The sequence below is a fragment of the Seriola aureovittata genome, chromosome 4 (assembly GCF_021018895.1).
Source record: "Seriola aureovittata isolate HTS-2021-v1 ecotype China chromosome 4, ASM2101889v1, whole genome shotgun sequence".
In the NCBI taxonomy this organism is placed as follows: domain Eukaryota; kingdom Metazoa; phylum Chordata; class Actinopteri; order Carangiformes; family Carangidae; genus Seriola; species Seriola aureovittata.
The window spans coordinates 20133680-20157307 of record NC_079367.1 but is presented as its reverse complement, the minus strand read 5'-3'; the positions used below and the strand labels follow the sequence as shown (position 1 = coordinate 20157307).

Genomic DNA, 23628 nt, shown 5'->3' with positions numbered 1-23628 from the left:
GAACAGTAGTAATGAGTAGTAGTTTTCTTAGTGGCCTAGTGATCTAAATTTTAAAACATGTAACTATGAATCTGGCAAAGGAATTTTGTTGGCTGCCTTCCCTCTCTGTCTTTATTTTTTCCTTGTTGTTCTTGACTGTCATCCACTTAACAAATAAAAGATAAAATAATAAATAAACAGATTCCAGTTTGATGTTAATCAGTTTCAAATATGAAGATAAGTCTTGGCATTCAGTCTCAGTTGCTGTTAATGTGCTCTTTGTTCAGGGTAGATTGGAGCATTTGAAGATCAGAGCCTAGTTTTATATATCTGAAGTAGCTATTTTATTTCATTCAAAGTCACCTCAAACTATAGAGCCCATATCTGCAGCCAATAAAAACCACTGTTACTTATAGAAAGCACTTTTACAAAATTCACCTCCTTTTTTGATACATTTAACTTTTGAAATCTAAAATTTAAAATCTTTTGACTACACATAAATTACTGTAAACAAAAACAGTATTATTGTTGCACAGGTCCACAGTCTCAAATGTATTTGGAACCAGCACTAACATTAAACATGCGAAAACTCATTCAGCCTTAATCAGATTAACTGCATTAAAAATCCCTCAATATGGCTTTACTTTACTACTGTTACACACACACACACACACACAGAGAGAGAGAGAGAGAGAGAGAGAGAGAGAGAGAGACTTTTCACACCTGACGAAATCCCGTCTATTTTCATAAAGACACTCATCCTGCTGTTTCCATTCATTTATTAAATGAGGGAACTTTTTTAACACAGGGGAGGAAAAGTAATCTGTAATGCTAAGACTGTTGCTCAATGAACTGTGTCTTCAACACAGAGGAACTGATTTAAAAAGTGAGTAACAGTAGCCTTATAGGAGGAATTATTGGAAATGAATGGTATATTGTTATTTTTTAGTTTATTTAACAGGTAAGGATGGTTAACCAGGGAAAAAATGCAATAGCTGTAATGTATAAGGGGCCTTCAGCTGAAGCTAATTTGCTGCCCTGGTTAGGTTTTTAAGTTTAGGGAAAGTTTAGGGACTGTGCATGTGAAAAAGCATGTGTGCTGTACGTGACATGTATGGCTTTATTAAGTGAATCACTGCTCTATCTGTTTAGAAAAGCATAAGAAATGATCATATTCTAGTCTGAAATTTCAATGAAATAAATTTCAAGTACAGTGAAGGCTGTTACTGTAATTCTGTCTTCCTTTTTAAAGTCTGCTCAGTGTAAGAGACAGCAACAAGATACAACAAGATGTAGTGTAGCATTATAACAATGCAAATTTACATACAAATTAGGACACTATAAAGCCCACTTAACAGTTTACAGGCCAGTAACTATCTAATGAAACCATCAAATTAAATCTGAAATAATAACTCGTACTCACGCTTCCATAAAACCAACTCAGCAAAATATATGAAAAAAAACAAGGTGTCAGTTAAACTCTAATTCATAATTTGTGCGCACAGAGATTGGTGATCTTCCCTTGTCAGGCATTGTTCTTCTACACCTCAAGGTCCCTCAGTGCGAATGCTCTGTCACGTTTGTCTTTAATCTATATGCAGTGAGACCTTCCAGAGGCCTGTCTGTGGATCTAAGACTTCACTTAAAGCTCTAATGTAATCTGGGGTCAAACAGTCATTGCTTCAATAGCAGTCAATGAAATCTATACAAAATCAAGTTGTCAGTGAAGTAGATAAAACGATAGCTATGATCTATCTTGTAAAATGTGGTTTCTTTATTATATACAGGAAATCAGGCTCACTTGGTAGAGCACGCACCACGAAGGTTTAGTCCTAACCACAGCGACCCAGGTTCGAATCTGACCTGCAGCCCTTTGCTGCTTGTCATTCCCCCTCTCTCACTCTGACTTCCCTGTCTCTCTCGCTCTCTCTCACTGCAACTATTGGATAAAAGGCAACCCCCCCACCCCCCCCCAAAAAAAAAAAAAAAATTTAAAGAAGCTACTGGATGTTTTTAAGCCATATTATTGTCTCTTTGATTTCAGTAATTGAAAATGAAACGATTTTGATGTGTGAAAGCATATTCTTAGAGACTAATTTGTGTATCCAATAGGATTACAGATGATTGCTACATGCACTGTCAAGGTTAAAGCATTTTATTGGATTTTCTGAGGTTTGATTTTTGCTCGGTTGAGCGTGTTTTGCAGTGTAATCATTGGAAATGAACAGTACAGACCAGGGAAAATATTGGCTTAGTTTTGTTTTGAATAGTGTAAAACAGCATATTGTGAACTTGATTGTGCTTTTATTGTTGAAATTTAGGAATTTAACAGGATGAATTGGTTCAAGGGTTTGAATCTTGACTTGAAGCCATAGGGCTGGTTTTATTCCTGAACAGCAACTCGGAGGTTTACCTCTGCGTGACTGTTTGCTTGCATTAGCTTGAACCTACAGATACTATGGGTCTTTAGAATGAGGTGGCCTCTATAAGACCAGTTGTCCCACAAACCAATTTGTCACATCATTCATCAGGATTATGGGAGATGCAAGCTTAGTTTATGGGATTTTTCTGCATAATTAATATGCAAATGTGTTCTTATCCACATGCCATTGAATGCTATTTGGAGGAAGTGCGGTAATGTACTCAAACTGGCTGAATCTGGTAAAATGCTCATATCTGTTTTAGTGCTTTGAAACACCATGCAGTCTGTTTTTTTTCCTTCAACATTATATCCCAGGTTGAAAATCCTTGGTTTTGCTGCAAGCTTAAATGGCTAAACATGGTTTTATATGGCTTTTGTTTGCGAAAACTGGTTCTATACAGTTATATTAATATGACGTTATTACTGGTATTATGTCATTGATTTCGCTCCGAACCTAATGTGGAAAATTATAGGCACGGTGTTCTTCATTAACAGCAGGTAGCCACCAGCCATTTGGCTCCCAGCAGAAATAGTCATGGACACTTTGATGCTAATGATCCTGGCCCTGTATTATGCTGTTCAGTCTACTGTATGTAGGTGTTTTCAGCGTAGAGCTCCAGCTGTGTTAATAATTCCAGTAAAGCGTAGCTAGCAATACATCACCGGTTGCTATGCCAACACGGAACCACAAAGCTTTGTTCTGTCTTTTCTTTTTCTTCATCTGCATTTGTGCTAATTCAAAGAAACTTCCTACAGAACACCTGTGTTGGTCATTTTTGCATAAAAGCTCATAATCCCTGGTTCTTTAGGGTGATTATGAGTGTATCTCTGCAGCCCACAATCATGAATCATGATAAAATTCTTGTATATCCGTGCTATATTATTCCAAGGGCAAATAATCCAGTGACATTAAACACCTCTGTGTATGTAGGATATAAACTTGCTGATGGCCTTTATAGGCAGTTTTTCACAGCCAGGGGTACTTTTAGCCCAGGGGATACTTCTATAATTGCCAGGGGGTACATGAAAAGATTTAGTAGCTCAATTAATTTGGAAAAAAAATGAAGAAATTATTATAAATTGATTAAAAAGAATTGATCATCCACCAAACCAAACCTGAATGAATCCAAACCTGGACACTGCAAAAATAGTTAACAAGTGAGCAAAATAGTTGAACCTGTTAGCTACTTAAACAGTTTAAATAGTTATAAAAGTAAAGTACAAATGGTTGAAATAGTAAGCTAGAAGTAATAAACCTAGATAAATTATTTAAATGATGTATTTAAACACAGACTGAACACAGACAGTTCATCTTGTAACAATATACAATTTATATAATTAACAATGTTAAACAATATCCAGTTGAAAATAATTCCAAATGAACACATATGAAGGTGAGTTCCTCTGTCAGGGCTGTGGTTGTACTTTCAAACACAGAAGATGCCCTACATATGTGTTGGAATAGAGGGATGACTTCAAGCAGACAAAACAGTGGAAGTGGGTCAATACATCCTTCCAAACTCCAAAAAGGGTTGAAATGGCCAAAAAAATGCATGGTGGGAGCCCCCAAGTCTTTCAGAGTTTAGACTAGTATAAATGGGAGGACTGAAACAATATTTCTCTTCTATACATATGGAGACAAGAAAGGCACACTGAGGCACTCAGGCCCATCCAGCCAACTTGACGTACACTATACCCTGACAAATTTATTACCATTAAGCCTCTGTAAGGTACCACGTGACTCATGATTTATTACAATCACCTGCTGTGTGTCTGCGGGTTTGGTGGGATGCAGAATTGCCTGTGCGTGCATTGGCTGATAAAATGCACAGCATGTGTCTAACAATTAAGTATTTACGTGTTTTCTGTTGGGGAAAAGACAGAGTGATGGAGATCATTACTGTATGCCATTTAAATACATTTATCGATATTTGAAAACACTGAATCCTGTTGCTTCCTTCAATGAACAGAGACCCCTGGATACATGTATGTATTCGTGCAGGTGCATTTGTTTTCTTTAACAAACAAGCAAACAGAATTCACTACAAAATCCCCTGTAATGATTATTTATTAATCATCAACTAAATTATTAAATAATTTAAGCAACCGCCAGGATACAGTTCTCTCTACCTGTTACAAGAATAAGATTTCCTTTCTCAAAAACATACATAAATGTGATTTACAAGTGGTTTCTACATGTGTGTAAGTGTGACAAAAAAAGAGGCAGGAAACCAATTGAGTGCACATGTTTCATCCCTGGAAGGCATAAAGAATTGATGACCTGTGGTGATATATTTGGAATATCATTTCCTGTAATAATTTGCTATGGGGAAAAAGAGATGGAAATTTGCTGTAATGCTATTCTACATTATAAATCCTGTTGTGCTAAAATAAGTTTAAAAAAAAAAAAAGTGCATATGACTTGGGGCAGATACACGGACAGGGCAGGGGCTTGCAGACATCTCTGCATACATGATTACAGCCCATTATTCTGCCCTTGGTTCAATCCTGTTACGTTACACATCATATACATGTGAGTCTTTGTACATATTATGTGAGGAAAATTGAATTTCACATAGTCCTGCGTGTTCACTTAAGTCTTCTAAGCATGAGAAAATCTAAATTTCATTTCAATAAGCCTTGTTCTTGCTCAGCCATTGGGGGTCACTTACAAGGGTCTGATTCAATTATTCTTCCTTTCACAACAGGAGGAAAACATTTTCATGGTGAATGGTTTGCCTAAATAGATTACCATCTCAAATAATTCAATTTCCGTTAATTTGATTGATTTCATACCAAGGGGGAAAAGAAATCTTAATTTAAAACCATTGCATTTCTAATCAAACATTAACTGAGAAAGAGGCCTGGGTGAAAATCTTTTTATTACCAGTTTCCCCACTAATTTAAATAGAAAATGCTGATGGCTGCCCTATTAAATGGCACCACCAGTATTCAGTGTATCACTAGCTCTCCAAAACAAACTGCTTAACCGTTTGCAAGCCGCATGACCGCTTGGCGCATAACACACAGATTGCGCGCACACCCATCGTGCACACATACACAGAGAATCTATGACTGGCCATTACTACAGAGGATCCAGATGAAGCAGTTCAGTCATCTGATCCATTCCCATCCATTATTCATCCCGCTCGGGGAGACAGAGACGCTGGGCTTCTCTTCTCAGAGAGACCCAGGAACCCCATCTATTCTCATGAGCAAAGGAAATGCCATGCAGTAGTGGAGTGAATCACCGACACAGCAAAAGAGTGAGAGAGGGAGCGAGAGAGACTGGGAGTGAAAACAAAAGTTGTGAGTGTGGGGAATTGTGAGTGCACAAGAACTGAAATGAACCATCAGGTGTACTGTAAATCAAATTATTATAAATCCCCCCCCAAAAGAAGTTACAAATGTGAAAAACAAAAATACAAAGTGTGGAAATATAACTTATTGAGCATACCTCCACCAGGTGCACCTTGCAGACTGATGCCTACCAGTGCTATGCTGTCGGAAAATAAAGCAGCTTGGCTGGTGCTGTGAGGAGAAAACACCTTGTGGAGACATTGTGTGAGTGGCAGGCAGAACTGGCAAGCTGCCACAGATAATAACATCTGAAATAAATTTGATGTGTGGAATTGAATCTGTAGTGATAGGGACGGCTGCAGCATTAGAGTGAAGTTCTAAATGCTATCTACTCATCCATGGAATGAGGACTGACACGCAGTCTCAGAGAATAGATTGTGCAATTAGCAGCCTTTGTGTTGTTTCGACACAATGAAAAAGGGAAATGAGATTCAACGTTGTCATGCACGCTCCTCTGTAGCTCTGTGATTCCCATAAGATATTCCAAATGTACCATGTTTCAGGTGAGAATAAGTTGGGAGTTGAACATTATGAGATATAATAAAGCACCCACACACACTAAGAGAGGAGAGGGAGTTCAGCTGGTCACACTTATTAATAATCTGCAGTATTTCATTTCCATTCAAGCAGTATGATTTGAAATTGTGAAATTTTGATATGATTGTTCTCAGCTTTGGAGGAGCATACCACCTCTTCAGCACTGTCAGCTTCAATTATACAATGTAATTCCCCATTTAAGGAAAAGGGGGCGCTCTTTGAGTAGGCATTGAGCATAATGGCTTGAGAACCAGAGTTTCACCAAACTTTACAGATTACTCCTTTAATTAAACAAGTTTGTATGTGCTATTACCACCAACGTTGCAGTTGTTTGTGACAAGAACATATTTAACATATTTATTTAATTTTTTGAAACAACAAAACCTCAGTGAAAACTGTTAAACTCTACATGTTATAATTTGACTTTCTTCTTATGAAAAGTGGCACAAAGGTATGTTGCTCCTAAAAGAAAAATAACACCCCTCTGTTTTTCTCTGCAGCCTTTAAAGTGTCATAAAACAGACTAGAATACACACTCCGTTTAACAAACAGCAGCTTGCGCTGCTATTGGCCTGTCTACTGTATAATAAACATAAACTAAATGCTGTTTTATCTGAGAATTATTTGTGCCTCAGCTATAAAACCAAAGTGCAGTCAGTTGAGGAGCAGGCTGGTCTCACCCACATGAACTAACAGACCATAACCATAAAAGAAAATTACTATAATATTCCTATAAAGTGTCTGTGGTTCTCGGTGGTGAGTTTATGGTTACCTCACCGCGCTCCATGGTATTTTACACTTCCCTTGGTGTCACTGTAATATTCCTTCAATATTCCTATTGGGCATTACAGTGTGTCTTTGGTGTTACAGTGGCAATCTACGCGGAAAATAATACAGTTTTGACATTTTTTAGAATTCTCCTAAGGTATCCGTGTAATATTCGTATACAATTTTATAGGCCTAGATGTCATTGCAACATAATGCAGCCCAATATGATAGCAGGCTCCCTGCTTGAGCCCTCCCTCCGCCTCTCATGTGTCTACATTTTCATCCCATGGCCGTCTCTAGGTGATTTAGCGCCGCCAGTCTCAAGCAGGTGTCCAACATGGCGATCACGGGGAGCGGATCTCTCGCTGTTTCTCTCTCTGTTTTCGTGATTTCAGCGGCGTTTCTTCCGAAAGGTAAGTTTTTCTTTTGCTGTTTTGTTTGTGTCTGTGATGCAGAATTACCCCATCCACAAGCTAAAGCCCGAGGAGTACCGGGGAGAAGTTGTGGTGCGTTTGCGCGCTAGATGCGCACAAGCTTCCCCTGAAATCTCAGCATCACTTTCTATTGCTCTGATACTGCTGTCGACTCCAAAAGCCCCGCGCTGTTTCTCTACACTGTAAGGGCACTTATGTCGTGGTTTAGCGCTAATTTGAAAGGGTGTTGTCATGAGTTTTACTGCAAAGGCTACAGAGGACTGCAATAGAAAGTAATGTTAGTGCTGCACAATTGAAGAGGTGGAGAGAAAGTATCATAAGTGATAACCGAGTGAAATAGTCGTACAGTATGTAGACCTGGGGCAAGTTGAAGGCAGTGCTCACTGGAACGTGGCTCTTTATTATCAAATGAGACCGATTTTGCGACCACGAGAGAACACGGCTCAAACGCACTTGTATCCTCCAGTCATACCGCATGAACCCTCACAGTCCAAACTCATCACACTGTCTAAAAATCTTTTAAGTCTGCGCTTCAGGTGCGCTTTGGAGGAAAAACACGCATTGCAGCTCTGGTCTCGCACAGTGTCCTCTGGCTGCACAACTGCAGCCTCTGAAGCAAGTGTGTGTGTTCCCGTCTGCAGTCTTCACTTCTCCTGTTAGTGAGGCTGGAGATGTAAATCTGCCATGTAGCTGTTGGGCTTTACACCAGTGCAACTGCATGAACCAGGGGCGCCTAAATGTGCACGACCATTGCGGTCCCCTAGTCCGATCATTTCCCCGTCATTCCGCCGCGGTTGCATCAGAGTTGCATGCGTCAGTGTCTTTTTTTTTCCTGGAAAACGTATCCGCTGACAATACTGACGCATGTGAAACGATTAAAATGTCAGCTTGCAGCCTCTTTAAATCCCTCCCAGCGGTAGGATGGGATACGTTGTTGTGTTGTCAAACCCCAGGTTGTTAAAAGGGAAAGCAACAGTTGCAATGACAGGTTTACACTTGAAGTCTTGAGTGACTTCTTAGTGTTTTAATTTCATTTTCAGTTATTACCACTAACTACTATACAGTAGTGGTATCTGCATCACCCATCAACAGGTCTGCTGTGTGTGTGTGTGTGTGGTGAGAGTAACCTGCTCCCAAAACCAGAATGAAGTTACAAGTTAAAGGATTTTTTTTACTTTTTATATTACAGCTCACTGCTTACCACCAGGCTTTCATTTCATAGTTGAATTTATTATGGTCTGCGTTGAATAGCAGCTGAATGACATTTGCAGCATTGTCTAGCGTCTCCTTGTCACATTAATTTAATTAACCTCTCAGTCAAATAAAATAATGCATCATGAATGCGCAATAACCTCAAGCTCAATACACTGAGGGTTGCAGCGTTAGGAAACTTATGCAGCCTCTTGGCTCAGGTAAAATCCTCAAGCAAGAAATGGTCTGATCTGACCTGAGGTATTCCAGTTGTTTGTCTGTGTGCCAGCTGCTGGAAGGAAAAACAAGGCCCAAGCTCTTGCTTTGTGAATTGCTGACAGTCAGCTTCCAATTTTCTTTTGTTAATCATCCAGAATCAGTGAATTTGAACTTTGCCTCCATATCTGGTGATAGAAGAACAATCCAGCTACCTTGATGGGCGTTCTGTTTATTATAAAGATAACTGACAACTGATCCTGGACATCATAAGGGGAAGTTGTTCTGATAATGACTGCTGAAACGAAAGAGCTGCTTCGGCTGAGCATCCTCTTATGATATGCGAGACTTTGCATTTTAACAAAGAATCCGTTTAGCAGCATTTCTCTCTCCCTGCATCTCCCGGGGTTCGGTCTGTTGTAGCATATCAGATGGTCGAATTTCAGAAGGTTGCATAATCCCACTTATTGCCAGTTTAAAGTCATTCGTCAGGACTGAGTGATGGTGAAGTGGATCAATACAAGCTGTCATGAAGCCTCAAGGCACCACTGAAGGACAGCATCTAAGAGAAAACAAAAGGAAACGTACAGTTGTTACGGCACTCTTGGTTGCCAGTTGCCATGTGACATGGTGAGTGATTGAAGATGTCCATCTCTGGCTGCTCATGGTGGGGCTTGGCTTTGAAACGGATATTGCTGAAATAAGCTGGCAGTGCGCTGCTCTGCCCTCAATTTGTGTTTGTTCCTCTCTTCTTATTCCCTCAGTTACCATTTAAAGGCTGATTTCCTGGTGCTTTTTGCTTTCTCTCATTTATGCCTACAGGAAGTGCTGTCATACTTGTATGTGCATACTTCTGTTGAATGCCAAATATAAGGTCATTAAAAGGAACAAAGAATTGGGGCCAGAGGTGGCAGAAGTATTCACATCCTTTAGTCCTGCATTCAAAAATTTGAGAATAAACATATATACATCGTAAACTGAGTATTTCTTGCTATACAGTTCGATAACTCCCGGATTATATTCACTGATATATTAACAGCATGTGTAACCAGCAATCTCATGTTTAGAATTGGTCAAGATAGAGGCTAAATTGAACTACTTTTGGGTAGTTAAATCTACAAAAATGCAGCTGATTTTATTAGTTTATACTTGGTTTTGTGTGTGAAATGTCATTCTGCCAAGTGACTAGTAACCACTAGTTGTTGAAGAGGAGTAACATGTACAATATTTCCCCCTCAGATGTAGTGTAGAAGTATAAAGTAACATAAAACACAAATATGTGTCAGTGCAACTTCATCAAAAAGCACAGCACTTTACAGTACATTCCACCACTAACCAAGACGGTGACTAATGGTTATTTTAATAATAGATTAATCTGCCAATTACTTTCTGGATTAGATGATTGATCACCTGATCTATTGAATGTGGGAAGAGGGGGGAAATCACAATTTCCTAAAGGCTGTGGTGACGCCTTAAAATGGCTTCTTTTGCCTGATCAGTGGTCAAAAAACCCAAAGTTTAACAGGTTACTATCAAATGAGACAAAGAAAAGCAGCAAATCCTGACATCTGAGAAGCGGGACCAGAGAAGGTTTGGCAATTCTCGAGAAATGACTCCAACAATTAATTGATTATCAGAATTGTTGCTGATTAATTCTCTGCAGATTGATTAATTGCGTAATTGTTTCAGCTCTAAGTGCATCAGTGCCAACGCTGTAGCAAAATGAAGTGGTCTTCTCTCTACTCTCTGTATAAAATACTGCTTACAGTACCATGTTTCAGGAGAAATTTAATACAGCACTTAATGGCCCATTGATATGTGCACACTTGTGAAGTATTTCATAGCCTGTACGTTGATATCACCACAGTACATCATTTGTAACAATAATATACTCTTCTATTTAAAGAAATTGAATTTATTGCTCATTAAATTTACATTAAACTCTGCTTAATAAGCCTTACTCTAATTGCTAGATAATGCATGGCACTACTTTATGTGGTGGCAGCTAATCTTACTGTTGAAAAGGGAGGGGCTGGCAGAAAACTGGCAGCTGATGCATGTAAGGAATTTTTAGCCATTAGTAGCAGATGTAACAAAGTCATGTGGGCTATGCGGTCATCATTTCACTGAGGACATCACACCTCCAGGCTGTTTCTTTTTTCCCCCTGCTTTATCTGCTCTGAAATTAGCTGCTGTGCAATCTGTGTGAAGGCACAAGTTCTCATCTGTAAGTCGAATGTATTTAAGCCATCACGGCCTCGCCTGTGCATGGGCGGTGTGTGCATGTGCATCAAACTTCACACTCTTTTGGAGATAGCTTATAAAATGGGCCTGAGCGCAGAGGTGCCTTGCAGCTCACAGTGAATAGGCAGATTTAGTATTTGTCCTTCCAAGTCGGAGGTTGTAGCAAGTCAGCCAGTTTACACAGAAAGAAGTTGGTTATGGAGGTCCATGTTGAAAAAAAAAATTGAAAATCGCTTTCTGTCCTTGACTTCATATTCTTTTCAGTTTCTGAAAGACTCCAATCTCTCCTTAAAAACATCACCTTGGGTGCCAGGTACATGGCGTTTTTGTCCATGTACTTTTATAGTGGGATCTTCAAGTAAATACTGTATCTGATTGTTTTGTCAAGGTCACGGGGGTGCAGCTGTAGACATGCTATCACTTTGAGTCATGTAGAATATATATATATATATATATATATATATATAAAAAAAAAAAAAAAGAAAAAATCCGGACATTTCTATGCAAGGGATTTGTAATGCGGTGTCAAACTGAATGACAAACTAAGGACGATCAAAAACGTGTCTGACTGTCTGTGTTGAAATGTAGTAAACAGTCAATTAGCAGAAACAGACAGATGACGGGTCCTTTCATGACTGTGGGGACAGAAGCTTCCATTCATGACTGTGCTGTGGTAATGAGGAGGAGAGCTGATGTGTCCGCTTATGAATATGACATTGTTCTCTCTGTTCCCTGGATCTGAGAGACCTCACTCTATTGGCTGTGATGCGTAGACGGTGTCAACCAGGTCCACAATGAAAAAAATGGAAATGCAATGTTTTTGTTTAGAAAGGGGCATAGAGTGCACATTAGTATGGGTGATGGAGCAATTACAAGCCACCATTAAGGCTGTGGAGCAGTCAAAGCACAGTACTTTCTTAGTGAAGAACTCCACTGGGCAGATATGCTTTGCACTTTAAGTCAACCAAAATTTTTAACAAATGAGAATCCAGTTCAGTAAAATGGAGATACTTAAAAAACAATGGCTAACAATGATCCCTTCGTCCCCCCCTAAATGTTCCCTGCGGTTATGTTTGGCGAACTATTGAGGATCATCCTCAGTCTGACTATTCATCTGTCTCTCACACACACATCACAGATGCCAGTAATTGTGTTTTTTTTTTTTACTGGGGTTGGAGGGAATTCAAGTTTTGACACCTGTAAACCTTCCCTAAATTTTACCACAGTGTACTGCATTGCCAGATCATTTTAAAATTGATAGTAGAGGAGCTGGAGGGAGAATACGATTGATACTTGAATGTAAGTGGGCGCTGTTGTACTGTCTCCTGCCATAAGATGATTTCATAAATGTTCAGTGATTCAACTGCTAAAATATCCAAATGACTCCACTTAATAGCAAACTATCTTAACTTGTTGGTGTCAGTTTTTCCACTACACCCTACTTCACTGTCTGCACTTGCTGGTTGTGTAGCCATGTTGGGTCTTGTCTGTTGTCATAGTTGGGAAACAGCTGCAAATATATGCTGCTCTTTGAGGAAGTGGTGAGGGACAGATTCTAAAATGTATGAATGAAAGTAATGTACGCATGACAATTTTTCCATCTGTTGCTGCCACTTTATGCAAATCAAGACCTTCTTTCTGACTCTCCCTTGTAATATGGAGAGGCAAAGTTTTCCATATTAAATAAATAAATAAATAAGACATTATGAAGAAAATAACCATGAATAATTAAAGACAAAATATATGATATAACCATGAAACAGTACAATAATCCAATTAATCCAATACATTTTTCAAAACTCTGACAGGACAAATGGAGCAGTTCCATTTCTGTGATGGTTATCCGCTCATTTAGACACAAGCAACAGCCAGTCACATACCTGGCCTGTGGAGGCAACTTCTTTCACATTGTTTGATCGTTTTCACATGCATTATGAAAATATTAATCATAGCCACTTTGATATTGAACTCTTTGGGTCTTTATACTGATATGGTTTACCTGATTTACCTAATGGGGGCACTATACAGTATATATAAATCATCCAGTGTGTCATGTCTCTCTTTGCTCTCTCTGGTATTTTAAAAGTCGCTGAGCAGGCCACTGCAACATTTGTTGTTGCATTTTCTCAGAAGTTGGAGATGCATCTCAGATTATCAAAAAATTACACTGATCAGCCCAAAGGGCCGCTCAATATAATTTGTTCACTCATCCATGTGTCATATGCAATATTGGAGACATCAATGATCTGACACTCACAAATATTAGAAAGCATTTCATCAGAGCATCACAGCATTAAAATGACAGCGTTTGGCTCAAATGGGAACCACAATTACAGCCTAGGAATACGAAGAGCATATTTCTTACTGATGATGGTCCAGACAGTGAATTTATCATTTACTGCTGTTTTGTTATGCACCATCTAAAATATTTAGATCATATTTTTAAGAAACTGTCCCGTCCATGAGATTGCAGCTAAAGAGAAATTCAACAGCACAACCTTGAGAGTGGATTTGACTCAGAGCAGAACTCACGACATTAAGACTAAATAACTGCTGATCAATATGGAGGAGAAAGGACTCTTTCTGAGAGCAAAGACTGAATCTCTAATCAATAAATTTAGTTATCGAGCTTCCACTAATCCACTGCTTGAACTGGAATAAAAACGGTTCCGCTGCTTTAATCAGCAGCTGCACAGTGTTTTTTTTTTTTTTCCTGGTCTAAGAAAAATGACCAGTGAGTGAGGCTCATCCTTGTATTAGTTTCTTCTTTTGGTTACATTTATAGCTATTAACTTGAGAGGCTGTTTGGGAATTGGTTGGCCCACGCCCCTTTTGGACTGGCCCTATCTACTGTGTCCACTGTGGTTTGATGTTAGGCCATTCACTTCTATAGAAATGTGAAGGCAAGCGCTTCCCTCTCTCTGCCAGAGCTCAGTTGCACCTTGCATTTCAGACAACAGGAGAGTTGCTGCACCTTTCTATCTCCTCTCCGGGCTTGTTTGGGCAGATCTGAGCCTGATAAAATAACCACTGTGTACCTAGAGTCCTCTGTAAGCAGCTGCACATAGGTGGAAGTAATGCAACGCCGCTGGAGGAAAAACAAAAGTACAAGTACTCCGTATCAGTGAGTGAATGCAAACACTTCACTAATCAATAAATCTTCCATCGCTAAGGGAAATGTGCTGCAGCTGCCACAATGTACTGTTGGATAAAGATTAAAAATGTAAAAAATCAAATTTCCCCAGATTTATATCTTGCTTATACACAGTGAGATATTAGTACAGGTACTCTTCCTGCTTAACACCATCCTGTGAAATCAGTCGCTCCCTTTCTTGTTGGAGTGCTGTTTGCCAATGCATTTATGCAGACTGAATGAAATATTATTCCCTTACACAGCAAGATACAGCTCAACTTGGGGACAGCATTAGAATAGCTCGGTCCTTCCAAGTTTCTGTGTTTTTCTTTTCAGCAGTGCCCCCATTGCACCATAATGCTCCTCTAATTTTGTTTGAACAATATACTCAGGGATGCCAGCTGGAAAGAAAAACACGTCTCAAAGAAACAACATTAAATACACTTAAGGACCAGAAAAACAGAACCCCCTCTTTAATGTAATGCAATACAATAGCTTGACAGTAAATTCTTCCTTAAATGTTCTGTTTTTGATTAAGGGTTGCAACTGAAGATTGTTTTCCTCAATTAATCTGTCAATTATTTTTCCATTTAATTGGTCCATTGTTTAGACTACAACTAAACATTAACATTTTCATGAGTCGAAGGTAATTTCTTGAAATTGCTCTGTTTTGTCATACTCACCGTCTCTAAGATCAAGAAAAGCAGAAAATCCTCACATTTGAGAAGATGGATCATTTTTGCTTAAAAAAGAAAACTAATAAATTGATCATCGGAAATTGGGTTTGCAATGATGCTTTTTATTGTTTGACTTATTAGTTAATTGACCAATCAGTATTTGTGTGTTGACTCCACTGTATGGTCCCTTTTTTACAATGAGTGCAACCCAAAATGTCAAGATGCAGAGTTGAAAACGACCATATCTGAGATATAGTTGGACATTTTTGGGAAATACACATATTTGCTTTGTTGCTAAGAGTTCTCTCTCTCCCTATCATGCCAGCTGCTGGTTATAGCTTTGTATTTAACATACAGACATGACTGGTATTAATCTTCCCATGTAATGCTTGGAAAGTAAGTAAATAAGTGTATTTGCTGAAATGTGTTGAACTTTTCCTTTAAGTCAACACAACACTGACACTCAACAACCTTTCAAAAATGCAAGCTCCACATTACAGGATTTTTGTTGGAGTAACCGGATTACAAAATAGAAATTCCTGTAGGGGTTTCTGGATGCACTCTGGTTTTAGGAAAATGGTTATTGCACATCCTCATTTACTCTAGGTGGTTCCTAATATACTAAGTGGATTGCTTGGGGGATAATTTGGCAGGGAAATGTGTCCATTCACATAAACTCAGGTTTGTACTCCTTTAAATGCATACTTGCCAGTCTGGTTGTAGTGGTGGTCTTTAGTGAGGCTATAAATGTGAAAGAAAAGATCATTTTTACAGAATTTCCAGTGGATGTAGAACTTTTTACCTCCTCTCCAGGTGAATCCTAAGGAAATTCTTATGTTGTTTACTTTGAAGAGAGCTGTTGTCTGACAGGTTGATGCCGCCTGCCTTGTGGGCATCATGCTCTTGAGTTATCAGCGTGACGATAGACCCATCTTAATTACTCTCAGATACAGCACTATAATCTGTCATTGTCAGGCAGATCAAGACTGTGCAAACCAAGCACTAAGGCTCATTCACCCAAACCAGAAGCCTATTGATTAGTTCTCATACTTGAGTCATTGCGCTGTGGAGAGACATGGGAGGCAATAGAGCTAATGGAAGGGGGAAACTCAAAGTCACATTGTTTACATCTAAGATGACAGGTAAATGTATTTGAAAGGAAATATGGGCTTGATCCGTTGGCTTCCAAACAGCAGTCTGTCTGTAACTAACAAGGAAAGTAAACATCGAGCTGCCAAACGAACAACTGGCCTGCCGTTCAGATTGTGAGCTTACTGCACTGCAGCTTTTCTACTTCTACATCAGATACATTTCTCTGCTTAGCATAACTGAACACTTTGATTTGCTGTAACCTTTTGTAAAAATATAGATATTTCCCTGATTTATAAAGGGATTCCTAACATCCCCACAGCCCACAAACGCCACTTTTATCACATGGGTGGGCTTTTGTAGGTGGTGATGGTGGTGAATACCAGCATAGATGTTCTCCATACTACATAGTATCTCCATATACACTATCTTCTATTTACTAATATCTATAGTTTACCATTTTTATATACAGCCTGTTTTTATACTAACAGGACATGATACAATACTTGCACGAGCGGACGTCAAACAGCAACTTCACAATCCCTCTGCCAATTAAACTCAACAACGACACAGTAAAATGTTTTAAAATGTTTTAAAATGGTTTTCCAGAATTTTTTTTTTTTCACAGGTGTTCCTGTTTCGCACAATTAGTTTCAATTATCCTTTGAGCACTGCATTGACAGCAACCTCAAAAATCAACTTTTTTTTTTTAGTCAGCAAACCGACTGTTTCAAATATTCTTTTCTAGTGTGAACACGCTGCAGAATCTAATTTAAAATAAGTATTATAGATATAGATTCTGTGCCTCCTGATACAAAACACCCTCCTGCAGTTGTAGAGTTTTGCATCTTTGGTACAAAATAACATTTTTTTTAAACTCCTTAAACTACTATTATTAGTACTTGCTATAACATCTACATCATATCCAGTTGTTTTACAGTTCAGGCTTGATTTACTAAAAAACATCAGTTTGCAGCATCAGTGAAAAGTCACGTTTTTTTAATGCTTGTATTAAAAGATGTATGAATCAGTTTAGTCCTGAGAGGTGAACAAAGTTATAACCAAAGCCCCAAAACATATAAAGAAATTTCATTGCAAACTTTGCATTTTCTCTTGACGCACTTTTTTTTCTTCATTTAACTAATAACTTTATTTAGTTTTGTTCTGCTCCTGTTGTGCAGGAATTGATTTAGATTTTTTCCTCTTTCTCTTCTGTTTTCCCAGTGGGTTCTAACAGGGGTGTTGGAGTTTGTTGACTCTCCTTTAATGAGCTATGGACCTTTTTTAATGGAGTCAGCAGTGCAAGTTTTTTTTCTTTACCCTTATGTACTGATGTTTGGTTTGTTTTGTTGTGGTTTTCCTATTTTACAGTACTTTCTAAGTTTCCTATTAAAAATCTTGCACGACTTCCATAGTATGAGATAGTTCACACTGATGGATCTCAATAGCAGACCTCCATTAATGCTATTCATTTGTCAAGATAAGCCGATTGCACTTGTCAGATTTGCACTCAGAGTTAATTCTTTCATCTTGGTTCTTTGTTCCACCAGTGTACCAATGCTGTATAAAAAAGTTAAGAGCAGTTATATTTGTGAAGATAGATATACTCAAAAGTGAACTATTTCTGAAACTTTTTTGTGAATCTGCTCTGGAGTTTTATGGCATAGCATGAGAGGCATCTTGCCAATTATTACAAAGGATCTTCCTTTTATTAATTAGCTTTAATTATATTATCCACTCATAATGATTGAAATATTGATGGGTAAACTGACATGATCAGGCAGAGATGTAAACACCATCCACATCCACATTCAGCATTTAATGTTGAATAGAAGTTATAGCCAAAGACATCTGACCTGATTTACTATGTATGTCACTATTTTCTAAACCTACCTATTTTAAAGTTGCAGTACTATAGTGGCTAACGTGTTTCTCGATATCTATCTATATATGCACTTTATAGTGGTGAATTAAATATGTGTATGTGGACTAGAAGCTACAGCAGGTTTTTCATGACAAACTCATAAGAATACAGTAGATAAGATGTGTGCCAGAAACAGGACAGCTCAGTGACAGAATAACAAAGTGGCACTCCCGCACACTCAGGTACCTTTGGTGTAGTGACAGCTCTTGAGCAAGAGGGACCTTTGTCTTTTTGGACGGCGCTGTGGCTTACAAGCAGAAATCTATAATTTGGTGTCCACACAAGCTGAAGGAACAAGCAAAGTTCATTCCTCTCAGAGAGGTGCTTTCAGTTCTTCATGCTCTTTTCTGCAATCAGGTCTCATTTAGTTTGGACAGTCAATGATGCGCCCATAAATTTAATTGGTCATTGTAAAGTCTGCGCCCTCTCCAAAACTGTGTTTCAATTGGTTTTCTGTTATCCTCCAAGGCCGAACACATGCCAGCACTCATTAGCACAGAGCTGCTGTTTGCGAAAAGAAAAAAAAGGTTCAGCACCTATCTTCTTTGACTTCTTGCTTTTTATGTGGCTTTAGGATGGGAGATTACAGTAACTAGAGAAATGTATGGACACAGTGGTTCAGTGCTGAGTGTTTGTGTGAGACTGAACTTTACTCTGTCCCTCATGTTGTGTATGAACCATATATAGATTTTTATTTTTATTTTTTGCGAGCTTTAGTGTTGCTCCCTTAAATAAATCTCCCGCTCTCACAAGAGCTGTCAACCTATTTAATGGAAGCACAATAGCTGTTTGTACTATATGCCAATGCCCTTCCCCTATGTGAAATGTGAGGGCTGGGCACATTACACAAAGAACAACTTTTCACTCTTATTTTCTCGAGGCGCAGTGGTTCATAAACAGGATCATTACTGAAATTGTCAGTTTATGCAGCCATAAATACCGTTTCATCCCCAGTTTGGCAGCAGTGATTCAGTAGCATGCAGATTCAACCACACCGAACTGAATGCGCCTTAATAATAACTTAAGTAAAAAAATTCAAAAACTTTTTATGCATATTATTATTTAATGTGTATCAGGACTGAATTATGGGGACCTCTGGCCTTTTCAATATGTTGCTTGCATTGCCTTTGGCAGTTTAGTTTGTCGGCTGTATATTTTCACTTGCAACTCCTTCACATCCTGGGAGGGTTTCCTCTTGGGAGAAACGCCCCCAAAACTCTAACTACATTACCAAACTGTACGTCACACTGCTTTTAAAAGAGATGAGGAGCTGATGTGAATTGCCCTGATTGTTACCAGCTCCTAACACTGATGTATGATAATAGCTTCGGTCTAATTCCAGCCTGTTTCCATGTGCAGCATGGGTGCACCACTAGGTCTATGGCCATCAGATCCTGATTCAGATGTTGCTAAATGGCACAAACAGAAATCTCTCAATAGAAGTAAGGTGGATGATATGCATGAAATATTATATTGATTATTTTGGCAGGTATTGTGATTGTGATATGAGTCACGATTTGAGTAGGAATTCTTGCGTTTCATTGTCACTGGAAAAAAAAAAAGACCTTTTTATCAAAATTGTAGCTTCTTCAATTCTGATAATATTTTGATTCAGCCTCAGAAATGGGAATAAAACAGTTCTAACGTTGCAATAAGATTTTGTCTTCATGTAAGACCCCATTGGTCATAAGAAGCTGATTGAGAAAATATGTTTCAGCGTTCTCGCACAAAAGCACTTCCATAGAAACACATTTGTATCCAGCTCCAGATGTGGGATGGCTGATTAGTTTTAAGTGTATTTTCTCTTAAATGTTTTTTTATTTAGCAGTCGCTCAATGCCATGTATTCATCTTATGTGTATGTCACTTGAAGTTTTAAAGGATATATAGATCTAATGTTGTTAACTGGATTTGTAAATGCACCCAAACACAGGCAGATGTTTGGCACCTTCAATACAGTGGTAGACCACTGTGAAGTGGTTTATATTTATCTTTTCATGTAGTTTGTAGTAGAAATATTGTCTTGGATCTCAGCAAAATGTATCTCAGAGAAATATGGGCAAAATATTTTTACAACTTCACTCTGTGGTCCAAACTTGCCACATGAAAAGTTTTGTTTTGTCAGCACAAGTCAAACTTGACTCTGTATAGAAAACCTCAGAGGAAGACAGAGCTGCTCTAGTCTAAAAACAGATATCAATAAATGTAAACAGCACTGGCCTAGGGATGTCATTAAAGAGAATAGCATGTCTAGACCTCATAAAACCAAAACATATTGTTATTTCGAAGCAGCAGGAGTTATTGCCTGTGAGCACTAAGATGACATCCATCAATTTAGGGTTTTATTGGAAAATGTAGATGGGCTGCTTGGGAGATGTAAATGATTTACTTAGCATAAAGTTTTGCTTGAACGGGCAGGGAGATAGTGTAGTTAGTGAGGGTAGGGAAGTATTTGTGTGACAAAGCCGGTATTGAAGCAAAAGCTGATTTTCCCAAAGCCTGAGAGAATCGCGATCTGTGCATGAATAAATAGGCTGGACCTGCACAACGTGGATTATTCTGCTTCAAATATCAGTAGACTTAAGGGTTGTCAAATGGCATACATGTATAATAGGATTGTTGTACATGATTTCATTTTGTCACTTGTACCCGAATGTCATATCTTCTAAGGTTTGCACTGATTGTTTCTCACTGTTTGCACAAATTGCTGTTTTATTCCCTGTGCCATTTTCATGTTGCACGTTCAGGCCAATTGAACAGAACCTCTTCACATTTCAAATTCTTTTCATTGAATTTCTGACGATATGATGGCAAATGAAAACTCTGTCTGTAATGAAGGCAGTTTAAACAATAGATCTCTGAGCACAGACAAATCACTATTAACTTCTGTATGACGATATGTGTTGGCATAACAACTGGAGTAAATTGAATTTGCATGAAAAACATTTTAGATTTGGTGCGTGGAAGTTTGTAAAATTCCACGCCACATTTTTTGACATGCTAGAGCTTCAAAGTGGAGAGCATTTGCATGCAGTTGTGTATCACTTTGACATGTTGGCCTCATCTTTCAGTAAATCTCAAATCTACATTTATTCAAATGTGTTCAGTGCGGTGAAGGTTGACACTGCATAATCCATCAAAATGTTCCATTTCAAGAGAGGGGCTGGAATTATTTGAATCATCAGAAAGCAGCCTTGCTTGTGGTGAAGTGGGGGTAGAAACTGTTGAAAGTTTTAACCCAGGGAACAGAAAAATCTATTGATTATATATGGCGTGAAATCACCTAGTTGTAAAACTGAAGTCTTTTTTCTCAGTCTGACCTTGTCTTTCTACTTTCTAATACAACTGAGTGTTTCTACCAGGAAAAAAGAGTAGATTATCTATTTTATGTCAGTTGTAGTTGTGAAAGAAAAGACAGTTTAGGTCATTATCAGGAGTAAAAAATGTGTTTTTTGCAATATATTCGATAAAGACGTGGACGTTGTGATGCCTTTGGTTTTCAGCATGAAACACCCTGATCTCTTGCCACATCTGGCCTGAGACAGTTTTTATTTTTCTTGCCATAAATTGTATATTTCTGCTGCATATACTTGTTTTACAGTCAATAATAAAAACCCAAGACACAGTCATCTTCACGCTAATGAAATCATTTCATATTTTATGTGAAAGGCAGAAACAGCTTGCAACAAAGAGGTCCATTTTCACACTCACCTCTAGGATTCATAAACATCTAAATTTCACCTCGTGTTTAAATGTGCAAGTTGAGATTTTTTCTCTTAACGCCTGTGTGCTTAGTGAAATTACAAGTTTGTCTTATTGTTGCACAGTTATTTGGTTTATTCATAGTTTATTACATTTATCTTTACTTTTTTTTTTACCATTAAGTCTGTTCCTTTTTGCGTTAGCTTACATCGTCATTCGGAGCTATTACTGCAGTTTGCAGCAAAGAAAACGGCACTGAAACTTTCACATCTAATACAGCTAACTAAAAAATATCTGCAGCAGATAGAGAAGATAATCATTCTTTCCTTTTCAGTTACAAGGACGTTTAAATGTCTACATAAATGGAAAGCTGATAACTATTCTGTATAAATGTTCATATCCTCCTTTCTTTTTCACTTTAGTAGTATTTTATGTTCATTTCTAGTTGTTGCATTTAAGGAAGTGGTTTAAATTCCCCAGTTGTAACATAATGGGTGAAAACTGAAGAGAATAGTGAAGAGAACAAAGATGTGTTTAAGCTGTTGTCTTTTCTGTGACTTCAGTCAAGGTTGTGGCTGAGTCCAGTGTGTTATGTGACGCTTTCATTGACACAGATATCAGCTCTCCACCTCGTGTGTATTGTGGAGCCGGGAGGCTATTTTTTTTTTTTTTTTTATCGTTCCTGTGTCTAATCTCAAGGTTGGACTGTGTGGTAAGGGACCAATGTGTAAAAAATGGATTAAGCAGCATTTTGCTGTGCTTCAGCTAAGGTCAAAACTGTACCCTTAATCTCAGTCACACTTCTGTGGTGTTTTTATAGATCAAAATTGAATTTTGTTGATTAAATACAGCTTAGGTGTCTATGACACAGAAGCAATTACTAATCTTTAGCAGTATTTTTTTCTTTCACCATAGTGCAACCCTTTGTTTTCATTATTATCTGATTCAAGCATAATGCATTCACTCCAAATCCATTTGGACTTCTTTAAGTTCACAAAGAATTACAATAGTTGGTAATTTGACATGTCTGTCAAATCATTTTCATTTATATATTTACATTTTATTTATAACAATCTTTTTCCTCAGACACTTGGTTAGGATAAGAAAAAAAGCTCTACCCTTGAGTCTCAGAACATTGATACCACTCTCATTTCTGTTAGCTTAGCTTAGCATAAAGACTGGAAATGGGGGGAAACAGCTAGCCTGCCTCTGTCCAAAAGTAAAAAAAAAAAAAAAAGTCACTTTTGAAGTTCATGAATTGAAAACTGTGACAACAATTGGTAAAAATATTTGAAGAATATGGATCAGAGCAGATATCTCTGCTTCAACATATGGAGCCACACCCTTTCAGTTCATAATTCTGCCTGGAGATGTTTTGCTTTCTTAAACACTTCTTTGCAAGGAATAGGAGGAACAAACAAACAGTCTGAACAGATTTATTTTGACACGTTTGTCTTAGTTATTTGCACAAACGGTGAGCATCACTCCTGCAGAATAAAGAGATACTTGTGTCTCTTTGACTTGATAACCTGTTGATCAGCCGCTCAGGCAGATGAAAAGAGAGCAGAGGGAACTTTCATGGTTACTTGGATGACACATTGAGCCCATGGCTGACGTAGTGTTGAATGACAGTTGACGGGCCCTCGGGGAAGCACCTGTCTGTCAAAATACATTGTAAGTGTAAGTGACATTATTAGGAAAATGCTGTCACCTTGTGCTTATGTAATGTGTAAAGTTTGAAATTATATATTCATAGTAAACAAACTATTAGCGTGATGGCTGGCATGTTTTGTCCAGTGATTATGCATAATTGTGTTTAATGATTCCCTAGACATCCATGCATGTCAGACAAACCAACTGCATGTTAGTTTTTGTCTCCAGCCATCACCCTTCGTGTTGAGTAGGTCACCTCCGACTATTCATCACCTCTTGTGTCATCAACACCGATGCAAT

At 38.3% G+C, this 23628-nt stretch overlaps 1 protein-coding gene across 3 annotated transcripts in view; it reads left to right on the top strand.

Annotated features, from left to right (window-relative positions):
- The first annotated feature begins 7371 nt into the window (after positions 1–7371).
- cadm1b (cell adhesion molecule 1b) overlaps positions 7372–23628 on the top strand; it is a 149883-nt gene continuing 133626 nt past the window's right edge. For 2 of the 3 annotated variants that reach the window (XM_056374462.1, XM_056374463.1), the window contains exon 1: positions 7374–7479. In XM_056374462.1, coding sequence (XP_056230437.1) covers positions 7404–7479 — 76 coding nt within the window. In that variant the 5' untranslated portion in view covers positions 7374–7403. Of the gene's footprint in view, positions 7480–23628 lie in introns of all 3 variants that reach the window. The other variant, XM_056374461.1, reaches the window with a different exon arrangement.